Source organism: Theropithecus gelada, chromosome 14, assembly GCF_003255815.1.
Source record: "Theropithecus gelada isolate Dixy chromosome 14, Tgel_1.0, whole genome shotgun sequence".
Lineage (NCBI taxonomy): Eukaryota > Metazoa > Chordata > Mammalia > Primates > Cercopithecidae > Theropithecus > Theropithecus gelada.
This window is the reverse complement of record NC_037682.1, coordinates 109,536,925-109,549,911: the sequence shown is the minus strand read 5'-3', so window position 1 is coordinate 109,549,911 and position 12,987 is coordinate 109,536,925. Positions and strand designations below refer to the sequence as shown.

General features: G+C 41.0%; 1 protein-coding gene across 1 annotated transcript in view; it reads left to right on the top strand.

The window, feature by feature from the left end:
- Window positions 1-12,987, top strand: part of SMIM35 (small integral membrane protein 35) — a 45,231-nt gene that overhangs the window by 22,567 nt on the left and 9,677 nt on the right. The window contains 1 exon segment of the mRNA XM_025355829.1: window positions 3,172-3,292. Coding sequence (XP_025211614.1) covers window positions 3,172-3,292 — 121 coding nt within the window.

The window sequence follows — 12,987 nt, the reverse complement described above, 5'->3', positions numbered from 1 at the left end:
TCAGAAAAAAAAAAAAAAAAATTCAGAAGGAAACTCCTCACCACTTGTATCCATAACCGCAATTTGGACTTACTAACTGACAAGTCTAATGGACACATATTCCAAGGGGGAACTTTCCTGGGAGTTCCACCCTGGGCTAGTGTTATAATAAGGTAGTTGGCTCCTCGTTCCCCTTGTCATTCTTTGGGTGAATAGCTTGGTGCATATAGAAAGTAGCCATTTCCCTCCTACTTTCACCCTTCACATTGTGGACACTGAGCCTGTTTGTTTGTTTGTTTGTTTTGAGACAGGATCTCACTCTGTCACCCATGCTGGAGTGCAGTGGCACAATCTTAGCTCACTGCAACCTCTGCCTCCCAGGCAATTCTCCAAGTAGCTGGGACTACAGGTGTGAACCACCACGCCCAGCTAATTTTTGTGTTTTTTGTAGAGATGGGGGTCTTGCCATGTTGCCCAGCTGGTCTCGAACTCCTGAGCTCAAGCAATCTGCCTACCTCGGCCTCCCAAAGTGCTGGGATTACAGGCATGAGCCACTGGGCTGGGCCCCCTAAGCCTATTATAACCCATAATTGGAATGGTGAGTTTGGGAATAATATTCATTAAGCACTCTATTTGTAGCAGACATGTATTATTTTATTTTATTTCTTCTCTCTTTTTTTTTTTTTTATATGGAGTCTCGCTGTTGTTGCCCAGTCTGGAGTGCAATGGCATGATCTCGGATCACTGCAACCTCCAGCTACTGGTTTCAAGCGATTCTCCTGCCCCAGTCTCCTGAATAGCTGGGATTACAGGCGCTTGTTATCATGCCTGGGCTAATTTTTGTATTTTTAGTAGAGATGAGGTTTCACCATGTTGGCCAGGCTGGTCTTGAACTCCTGACCTCAGGTGATCCGCCAGCCTCAGTCTCCCAAAGTGTTGGGATTACAGGCATGAGCCACCGTGCCTGGCCTATTTTAGATTAATTCATGGTAATTCCAGGCATTAGGTACTTTTATTATTTCCATTTCATAGATAAATGAACTGGGTTTTGAAGAAATTAAGCATCTTGCTCATGGACACATTGTAAGTAACTGGTAAAACTGAGATTCCAGTTCACGTCTGTCTGGCACAAGCACCCGAACACTTCACTTTTGTTCTATATTGCCAAAGGATTGTAGAATTCTATAAGTGATTTCTTTTTGTCTGATGGTCTTTTGAAATTTCATTTACACCTTTCACCTGAAGTGCCTTTTGAAACTGTCATCTTGAAGTGCCCCTGACGGAGGGAGGCACTTTTCTTTTGATATCAGATCACTGAAACCCAAAATCTGTGTTCACCGTTCCATGTTTGAGTCAGTGCAGGCCTTGCGCTCAACTTTCTTGATTTTACAAGGACATTTTCCAGAAGCCAAAGCAACAACGACAACAGAAAAAGTCCCTTGACTATACGGAGAAGGCAGTTTGTAAAGAAATAGGAAAGAAAAGACATAGGAATTTATTAAATTTAAATTATATTTAAACAGATAATGTTCAAAGGCTCTAAGTCTGATGCTTGTCAAAGGACTTTGACCCAAACAGAAAGGTAGATTTTAAAAAGTATTTCACAGGGTAAGGTTTGGGTGAGAAAAAAGTCATCGAAACATAGACTTAAATTAATAAACGAGGCTTTTGTCAGCTACATGGTCCTGACGAAACAGCTTTGAAGTCTATGTGTTCTAGAATCCTTGTTAATTGGCAACCAAGAACAATCCCTCATACAGATCTTTCAATTAAAAAGCCTAAATTAAATAAAATACCAGGTAAAGACTTTCTGCTACCAAAATTGTTCAAAGCCTGACTTAATTGATGAGAGCTGATCCTTCTTCACTTTTTGCCTTAACTATAGAGAAAAAAATAAAAATTGCAATATGTGTGCATGCAAATATCTAACATTATTATGTATTAGTTTTTTGAATGTAAAAAAATTAGAAAAACAGAAATGACACATAATCTCATTCTCCAGAAAACTCCTTTTTTTGTTGTTGTTTTTTGTTTTGAGGCAGGGTCTCATTCTGTTGCCCAGGCTGAGGTGCAGTGTCATGATCTCGGCTCACTGCAACATCTGCCTCCTGAGTTGAAGTGATTCTCGTGCCTCAGCCTCCCGAGTAGGTGGGATTACAGTCTCCTGCCACCACGCCTGGATGCTTTTTGTATTTTTTGATAGAGAGGAGGTTTCACCATGTTGGCCAAGCTAGTCTCAAACTACTGACCGGAAGTGATTGCCACACCTCAGTCTCCCAAAGGCTAGGATTACAGGTGTGAGCCACCATGCCTGGCCTCCCGTATTTGTTTTTATTAGAGTAATACATGTACCTGTTTTAAAAAAAATGAACTATGCAGGAAGATATAAAATGAAAAACCAAAGCTCTTTCCTACCACCACCCAGTTCCTCTCCCAGATCATCACGTTACTTTTCTTCTGCATCTGTCCAGAAAAATAAGGTGTATATATACATTAAAATGCATATCATGAGATATATAGTCTTTTAAAAGAATTTTACGATATCCACTTAAACTTTGCTTTTTCAGATATAATGTCTTGGAGATTTTATAAACCAGCAAATAGAGATCAATTGCATTTTAAAAGTTATTATTTTTCATTTTGAAATGATTACAAACCTGTAGAAAAGTTGGAACTACTGTGTATTAAACAACAACAAAAATGTTCTTGAGTGATTTGAAAGTTACTGACCTGATGCCCCATCACGCCTGAATACTCTAGAATGTATTTCCTACAAAGATGTTTCCCTACATAACCATGATACAGTGATCAAAATCAGAAAATTAATAACAATACACTACTCCCATCTAATTCTCACATTATTCAAGTTTTGTCAGTTGCCCTGATAGTGGCTTTTATAGCAAAAGGATCCAGTTCAGAATCACAAGTTGCATTTAGTTGTCATGTCTTTTTATTCTGCTTCAGTCTGGAGTATTTTCTCAATCTTCTCTTGAATGATCTTTATACTCAGGCTGGAGTACAGTAGTGTGATCTTGGCTCACTGCAATCTCTGGTTTCTGGGCTCAAACCATCCTCCCACCTCAACCTCCCAAGTAGCTAGGACCATAGGCGTGCACCACCACACCCAGCTATTTTTTTTTTTATGTTTTTGGTATTTTTTTGGTAGAGACGGGGTTTTGCCATGTTACCCAGGCTGGTCTCAGACTCCTGGCCTCAAGCGATCCTCCTGTCTCAGCCTCCCAAAGTACTAGGGTTATTGGTGTGAGCCACCGTGCCTGGCCGACGCTGGGTTCTTCTCGCCTCCCCTCAGGTGGTATGCCGTTTCTGTTTATCTCATTACTGATGAAGCTCACTGTGGTCACTTGATTAAGGTGGTGTTTGCCAAGTTTCCCATCTGTAAAGTTATTATTTTTTTCTCTTTGTAATTAATAAGTACTTTGTGGAGAGGAATTTGAAACTAAGCATGTCATTGTGCAGCAAACTTTTATTTAATTAATTAATTAATGTCTTTTGGACTCATGGTTTCTATTTTATTCAGTGGGTTGTTCCCACCATCACTTACTTGGATACTCAAATATCAAAGCAAATTTTGATACTCTCGCCTTCCCTTCAAAACCCAACAGCCACAGCTTTGTCCAATAGAAGCTAGCTTATATGTCTTTTGACATGCCCCCATTGTTGTTTAGACCTTCCTTATTATTGCTGTTATTGCTTTGGCACAGAAAGATGATTCAAATTCATCTTTTACTTTCCCTGCTGGTACTGAAATCCGCCATTTCTCCAAGAGACCCTGGTTTCTTTGAGTGGATAATGGCATTTAGAAGCCAAGATCTTGGTGGTAGATGTGTCTATTGATATTGGGACATTGCTGCCTCAAGCCCTCTTAGTGGACAGAGCTACATACATCCATACACGTCTACGTTCATTTCTATATCTACTTATATAAGTTCACACCAATAACTTCAATTCCAATCTAACACCACCAGGTTTATTCTAGGTGTCTCTCTTTTTGTATTTGTAACTGTTGTTTCCAACAGTGTGAAGTCTGGCTTCCGTTAGTCTTAACATACTTACTTAATCCTTTGTACGTAATCAATATCGATATTGTTATTGATTGATCAGTATCAATCAATATCCAGTCTCTGCTGCCACGTCCCCTCTAGCAGTAATGCCTGTCTTTTTCTGTTTGGGCTCTGATACCTTATGCTGGGCTGCTCCATCATGGCCTTTCTTTTTGCTCTGTTGGGCTCTGACTCCACTTGCTGGGCCATAATCCCCAACACTGCCATGGATGTCCTCTTCATCCCATTCAGGCTCTGACTCCACATACCAGGCTATCCTCCACCTAGAATCCTCCTCACCCTGCTATAGCTCTGATGCTCCAGGTTAGACTACCTCATTCCCTATGCCTTCCTCTTCCTGCTCAGCCCTGACTCCCCACACCAGGATTTCCATCTTCATGGACACACTCCTCCCCCAACTTGGGATCAGGCACCTTGTGCTGAGCAGCCCTCCTCCATGGACCCTGCTTCACACTGCTCAGGACCACCATGGTGCCACTCCAGCACCAATGGCTGCTGGGCCCGAGAAGAACATGTAGATGTTCTATTATTTGAGTTCTTTTATGTTTGAAAATGTCTGTCTTTTATCTTTATATCTGAACATGTTGGGTTGTTAAAGTATTTTTGGATTTCATCTTTTTTCTCTTAGAACCTTGTAGATTGTGCTCCATTGTCTCCCAGCATTATGTTTCTGTGAAGAAGCCTGGGACCAACATAAATTATGGTGCAAGTCGGGTGCGGTGGCTCACACCTGTAATCCCAACACTTTAGGGGGCTGAGGCGGGTGGATCACTTGAGGTCAGGGGTTCAAGACCAGCCTGGCCAACATGGCGAAACCCCATCTCTACAAAATACAAAAATTAGCTGGGTGTGGTGACGCATGCCTGTAATCCCAGCTACTTGGGAGGCTGAGGTGGGAGAATCACTTGAACCTGGGAGACAGAGGTTGCAGTGAGCTGAGATCATGCCACTGCATTCTAGCTTGGGCGACAGAATGAGACATTGTCTCAAAAAAAAAAAAAAAAAAAGTAGTTCTATCTCCCTGCCCATTCCCCAAGATATTTTTATGTTTCTGCATGGATAATCAGGGTCTAGTTAGGAAACATAAGCCACAACAATCATTTTACCAGAGAGAATTTATTCTAGAGAACTGTTAACTAGGTAACTGAAAAGACAGACAGAGAACACTTGGTGATGTGGAGGTAGCAATGCAGGAGGCAGCTGCTAGCATTAAGACTGGGGAAACAAAGGGAAGAACTTGGAAGTATCAAAACACAGAGCCTGGGGGAGGACCTCAGACCTCTGGGAAAGTGGGCTTTGGCAGTCTAGTGCTGGTGTTTCTGGGGCAGAAGGTAGAGTGTAGCGAGACTGGTTCCATGAATTTGGAAAAACTGCGAACTAGACCCAACTGATACTAGAAGAAACTGCTGGGGTGAAAAAGAAACACTGGGTGATGCTGACAGTGATATGACAATAGGAAGCACATAGGGGGTAAGTCCCCTCTTCATCCTCCAGCCTTGTAGCCTCTCTCTATTGCCTCCTATTGGCAGAACTTCTCCCAGCTGGCAAGAAGAAACTTGCAGAGTCCTCACTGTAACATCACAAAGCCAAATAGAGAGAGTGGGTTTGAAATTGAGAAACAATAGCTTAACTAGAACAATACTTTAACTAAACTATATCTTGGTCTTGAGTATTAAGCTAACCTCCCACCTCAGCTTCCTGAGTAGCTGGGGTTACATGTGTGTGCCACCAGGCTTAGCTACTTTTTGTATTTTTGTAGAGATGGGGTTTCGTTGGCCAGGCTGGTCTTGAATTCTTGACTTCATGTGATCAGCCTGCCTTGGCCTCCCAAAGTGCAGGGATTATAGGTGTGAGTCACTGCTCTGGCCTCTTAAGTAATATTTTATTGTATATCAGATTCTTTGTCCCTCTTTTGCATTTGATTTTATTTATGCATGCTATACTTCACATGTGTGGTTGCTATGTCCTTTATTTGAGTGATTAAGTCCAGACATTCTGTTTGTCTGACATTGATGACAGACTATTCTCCTGTATCTTTATTCTATTTTCAAAAAGTGAAATTACTATTTTTACCCCAAACAATGTAGCCACGAATTTCTCCTCCTCTTCCTCCTCTTTTTTCCCCTTCTCCTGTCCTCCTTCCCCTCCTCCTTCTTCTCCCCCACCTTTTTTTCTTCTTCTTCCTCCTCCTCTTTCTTCTCCTCTTTGCCTTCTACTTCTCCTCTTGTTCCTCCTTTTTTATCTTCCTCCTCCTCCTTTTGCTTCTCAGTTTCTCTTCTTCCATCTCCTTCCCCAACCTCCTAATTTACCCCTTGACCTTACTTTGATTTTAGACTTTTTTTTCTCTCCACCTTCTCCTCTTTCTTCCTCATCATTCTAAGTAAATTTTATGCCAATTTTCTTCTTTACAAACTGAAAACCCAAGTTTCCCACGTCAACATTTTATATATGAATAAGCATAGTTTTATTTGTAAAATCAATTTATAATTTTTTAAAAAGGGGTTTTTATAGAATTAAGATAGTATTTTGCTCAGACCCAGGAATACTGGAATCCTGTCATTGACTATACAAAATATGGCAGAGACACATAAAGAAACAGGAGATAAATGTCAAAGAAAAAATAACATATCATAGGACTCGTATCCCAAGTCCCCGCAGGCCTGTCTTGTAAACTTGGCTGGAGCAATGACCAAGGTTAAAGAGCCTTAGGGCATGTTTTTCTCCTCCTTAGCCCAATACCAAATCCTGGGTCTTACCATGCTTTGGTCTGCAGGGGCAGGGAACTGTCACAATGAGCGTGACTGCATGTAAATGCGGGGAGATGGTGGTGTCTACACTGGCTCCCTACTGCTCCAGTCATATGGAAGGAGGCAATGGAATAGAAGGGCTGTAGTTATGCCCTCTGAACATATGTTGATCCTGCCTGTCAGTAAACTTGGCCCAACTGGCATGACTTCAGACAGACAGTGAAGCAGGGAGGAAAAGTGGATGTAAAGGGTCGTCTTGAATGCATCTCTTGCCCTAGAGCCCCATGCTGCTTTCTGGGATCAGGACTAATAGAAGATCACAATTATATTGACTCTTCATGGGCCTTTGACTACATGGTTGGGGATCCACATGCAACACTTGCATCTTAATGGTAAGAGTGGAGGTTGGGAGAAATGGCTCCCCCTAGGCCAAATACTACTGTGAGTGACACAAAACAGGACTCTGGCCGGGCGCGGTGGCTCACGCCTGTAATCCCAGCACTTTGGGAGGCCGAGGCGGGCGGATCACAAGGTCAGGAAATCGAGACCACGGTGAAACCCCATCTCTACTAAAAATACAAAAAAAAATTAGCCGGGTGCGGTGGCGGGCGCCTGTAGTCCCAGCTACTCAGGAGGCTGAGGCAGGAGAATGGCGTGAACCCAGGAGGCGGAGCTTGCAGTGAGCCGAGATCGCGCCACTGCACTCCAGCCTGGGCAACACAGCGAGACTCCCTCTCAAAAAAAAAAAAAAAAAAAAACAGGACTCGGTTTTGAAGAACCTCATTCTCTCAAACACCTTTGTGGTCTGAAACTGCTTTTGGATAATGTGGATGTGTGCCTCCCTGCCACAGGTGTTGGAAGTGTGAGTTCTTATGTAGACTGATGGCAGTGGGTGGATTGGATGAGGGGACTCTTCAGGAATCAGTTGGTATGGTTATCTAACTGCTAACATAAAGAAGCTCCACATAGGCTGCTCTAAAAGTCATAGCATAGTTCTGGAGATGTCTTCTAAAATTTATTTTATTTTATTCATTTTATTTCTGTCTAATTGCCTTATAGAACAAGTAATTTTAAGCAATAAAGAATAAAGAATAATGGAAAGGACATGGGTTTTGGCGACAGAAAGAACTGAGTTTTCACTGTGGCTTTGGCATATACAGCTCTGTGAATTGGGTGATTACTTAACTACTAGGAGCTCTATTTACAGTTTCCTCAACTGCAAAATAATGGGCAATAATAATGTAGTCTAAAAAACTGAAAACTACCGAGCAAAATAAAAGTGGTGTCGGAGTTTTAAAAAATTCATATAGCTGACAGCCTGTTGGAGAAACATCTGAGAATTTTCACCTGTAGCAACATCTGTGGGGCAAAGGTTTTATTGACCCTTTCTTAAATTTGGATTTTGTGGAGAGGAATATCAGTTTACTATAGATTCTTGGCTACCGAGACTTGCATAAGACCTGCATTTTATTTTATTTATTTTATTTTTTAAAAAAAGAAACAGGGTCTCACTGTGTTGCTCAGGTTGGTCTCAAATTCCTGGGCTCAAGCAATTCTCCTGCCTCAGTCTCCCAAACTGCTGAGGATTACAGGCATGAGCCACCATGCCCAGCCTAAGACCTGCATCTTAATGAATGCAGAGTCAGTAGATACATTATTTCCCTCTGTTAAATCCTAAGTAAGGATTCATGTGCCCATCTGATGTCCCAATTATTTTGGCCAGTAATTAGAATATATTGATTATTCAAGCAAGAAATTTATTCTGGCAAGATCACCAAGAGTGATTTTTCTAAAGCCAGATGTTCTAGTGGGAGTCCCATGATAACACATCTGTTTGGAATATATTAACCCAAAGAAATCATCTTTAATTATTCATATAGTAGAGATATCCTAGACATATTTCTGAGAAAAACTCTGGCTGTGTCTGAAGATTGGCCCACCTCAGTATAGGCATTGTCCAGGAGAGAAAAAGGGTCAGGCTTCTCCATTTCTATTGAGAAAATGCCCCCTCATCCCCAACTTATTCATTTTCTATGTTTAGTTCTAAAATATTTGGCTTTACCACAGGCATCACATTACCCAACTTCAAACTATACTACAAGGCTACAGTAACCAAAAGAGCATGGTACTGGTACAATGAGACACATTAGACCAATGGAACAGAATAGAGAACCCAGAAATAAAGCTGCAACCATTGGATCTTTGACAAAGGCTACAATAATAAGAAATGGAGAAAGGAGTCCCTATTCAAAAAATGGAGCTGGGATAGCTGGCTAACCATTTGCAGAAGATTGAAACTGGACCCCTAAGTTTCACTGTATACAAAAGTTAACTCAAGATGAATTAAAGACTTAAGTGTAAGACCTAAAACTGTAAAAATCCTAGAAGAAAAGCTAGAAAATACCATTCTGGACATTGGCCTTGGCGAATAATTTATGACTAAGTGCCCAAAAGCAGTTATGACAAAAACAAAAACTGACAAATGGGACCTAATTAAACTAAAGAACTGCACAGCAAAAGAAACTATCAACAGAACAAACAGACAACCAATAGAATGGGAGAAAATATTCATAATCTATACATCCAACAAGGGTCTAATATCTAGAATCTATAAGGAACTTGGGCAATTTGACAAGCAAAGACCAAATAACCCCATTAAAAGTGGGCAAAGGACATGAACAGACATTTCTCAAAAGAAGACATACAAGTGGCCAACAAACACAAAAAAACACTCAACATCAGTATCGTTGGCAAAATGCAAATCAAAAGTAGTGAGATAGCATCTCATGCCAGCAAGAATAACTACTATTAAAAAGTCAAAAAATAACAGATGTTGGCAAGGCTACAGAGAAAAGGGAACGTTTATACACTGTTGGTCGAAATGTAAATTAAAATGTAAATGTAAAATGTAAAATTCAGCCACTGTGGAAAGCAGTTTGGAGATTTTTCAAGAAACTCAAAACAGAACTACCATTTGACTCCACAATCATATTACTGGGTATATACCCAAAAGAAAATAAGCAGTTCTACCAAAAAGTTACATGCACTCATATGTTCATTGCAGCACTGTTCACAACAGCAAAGACATAGAATCAACCTAGGTGCCCATCAACAGTGGACTGGATGAAGAAAATGTGGTACATATACACCATGAAATACTACACAGCCATGAGAAAGAACAAAATCTTGTCCTTTGCAGGAAAATTGATGAAGCTAGAGGTCATTATCCTATGCAAATTAACACCGGAACAGAAGATCAGATACCACATGTTTTCCCTTACAAGTGAAAGCTTAACACTGGGTACATATGGACAGGGAAAAATAGAAACTAGGGACCACTAGATGGGGGAGAGAGGGAGAGGAGCAAGGGTTGAAGAACTAACTATTGGTACTAAGCTCATTACCTGGGTAATGGGATCATTTGTACCCCAAACCTCAGCATCATTCAATATACTCATTTAACAAACCTGTACATCTACTCTCTGAATCTAAAATAAAAGTTGAGATTGGGTGCAGTGGCTCATGCCTGTAGCCCAGCACTTTGAGAGGCTGAGGCGGGCAGATCACCTGAGGTCAGGTGTTCGAGACCAGCCTGGTCAACATAGTGAAACCCTGCTTCTACTAAAAATACAAAAATTAGCCAAGCATGGTGGCAGGGACCTGTAATCCTAGCTACTTGGAAGGCTGAGACAGGAGAATTGCTTAAACCTGGGAGGCAGAGGTTGCGGTGAGCCAAGATCACACCATTGCACTCCAGCCTGGTGACAGAGCAAGATTCTGCCAAAAAAAAAAAAAAAAAAAAAAAAAAAAAAAATTGGCCTTACCCTTTATAAGCAATACAGTAAACATGCAGCCCAGGACCTTACCAGACACCATACCCTTGACATGTATATTTTCCAACCTATACTATGGTTTAGTTAAAAAGAATGATTCTTATGAAGGATTGGTTGAAAGGAAATGTAGTCTATTTGTTCCTGAGGATAGTTTAGGCCTTCCTTGATGTAATAAAAAAAGAGTTATGGTATCAACAATGGGCACTAGAATTCCTCATAGGAAAAGAAATGTCTTGTTTGAAAAAATAACTTGACAGGTTCTTCAAAATTGGAAAATTGTTGGCCATATCTCATCAATTTTTTTTTTTTCTGTTTTCCCTCGTTTTCTCCTTCAGGAAATCTAATTACACATATATTAGGTGGTTTGAAGTTGTCCTGAACCTCACTGATACTCTTCCCTCCCTCCCTCCCTCCCTCCCTCCCTCCCTCCCTCCCTCCCTTCCTTCCTTCCTTCCTTCCTTCCTTCCTTCCTTCCTTCCTTCCTTCCTTCCTTCCTTCCTTCCNCTTCCTTCCTTCCTTCCTTCCTTCCTTCCTTCCTTCCTTCCTTCCTTCCTTCCTTCCCCTCTCTCTCTCTCTTTCTCTCTTTCTTTTGTGTCTCACTCTATCACCCAGGCTGGAGTGCAGCACAACCTCCAGCACCCATGTTCAAGCAATTCTCCTTCCTCAGCCTCCTGAGTTGCTGGTATTATAGGCGCATGCCACCACATCTGGCTAATTTTTTAAATATTTTTGGTAGAGATGGTGTTTCACCATTTTGACCAGGCTATTCTGGAACTCCTGACCTCAAGTGATCCATCCACCTTGGCCTCCCAAAGTGCTGGGATTACAGGCTTGAGCCACCACGCCCAGCTTTTTCATTTGTTTTATTACTTTTTTTTCCCTCTATGTCTCATCTTGGATAGTTTCTATTGCTATGCCTTCAAGTGCACTATTTTTATCTTCTGTAATGCCTAGTCTGCTGTTAATTCCATTCAATTTAATTTTCATCTCAGATGTTGTAGTTTTCATCCCTGGAAATAATTTGGGTCTTAAAAAATTTTATAATTTGAGACTTATTGAGTCTCTCTTTCTCCCTTTCCCTCTTTTTCACACACACATGAAACTGAGGCTCTTCGTGGTTAAATAACTTGCTGAAGGCTTCAGACTGATAAGTAAATAGGATTCAGACCCAGGCTGCATGATTCCAAGGCCTGTGCTCTGTTGATTGTTCTGTTCATTATGAGTCATTTTGCTCTGCCTCTCTGAGTGCCTGGTAATATTTGATCGAATGAGGATATTGTGAATTTTTACTTTGCTGAGTGCTAGATATTTTCGTTTGCCTATAAATATATTGGGAAGCAGTTAAGTTACTTGGAAGCAGTTTGACCTTTTTGGGTCTTGGTTTTATGATTTGTTAGATGGGTTCAGAGCAGTAGACAAATCATAAAACCAAGACCCAAAGTGGTGGAAGTAATTAGCCTTAGGCTGAACAGTCTCAGGCTAATTATTCTCACCACTAAGGAAAGAGCTTCCTGAGTTCCCTATCCAATACCCTGTGAATTATGAGTTTTTCTAGTCTGGCTTATGGGAATAGGCACTGCTTCTAGCGCTATTTGAATGCTAAACACTGTTTCCCACGAATGCTTTCAGATGATTCTCTGGCCTCAGGTAGCTCCTTTAACACACATGCACTCATTACTTATTGAATACTTGAGGGGGTCCCTCTGCACATCGCTAGATTTTTTACCCGATGCAGCTTTTTCCTCTGTCTTGTGAACTTTAGCTGCCTTGGACTGTCTCCTCAACTTACATTTTTGATATGTTGTGTTTTCAATATCATTCAGATCTAAGTATTTTCTAATTTCTCTTGTGGTGTATCTTCTTTTACCCAGGATGCTTTTAAAAGTGTGTTGTTTAATTTCTGAATATTGAGATGTTTTCCAGATATCTTTTTGTTTTTATTTTCCAATATAATTCTGTGGTCAGGGAACATATTGTATATTATTTTAACTTCTAAAAATTTATTGAGATTTACTTACTTAGACTTATTATGGGGCCAGGCGCAGTGGCTCACGTCTGTAATCCCAGCACTTTGGGAGGCCAAGGCAGGCGGATCATGAGGTCAAGAGATCAAGACCATCCTTGCCAACATGGTGAAACCCTTCTATACTAAAAATACAAAAATTAGCAAGGTGTGGTGGCAGGCACCTGTAGTCCCAGCTACTCGGGAGGCTGAGGAAGGAGAATCACTTGAACCAGGGAGGTGGAGATTGCAGTGAGCTGAGATTGCGCCACTGCACTCCAGCCTGGCGACAGAGCAAGACTCAGTCACAAAAAAAAAAAAAAAAAAAAAAAAAAAAAAAAAAA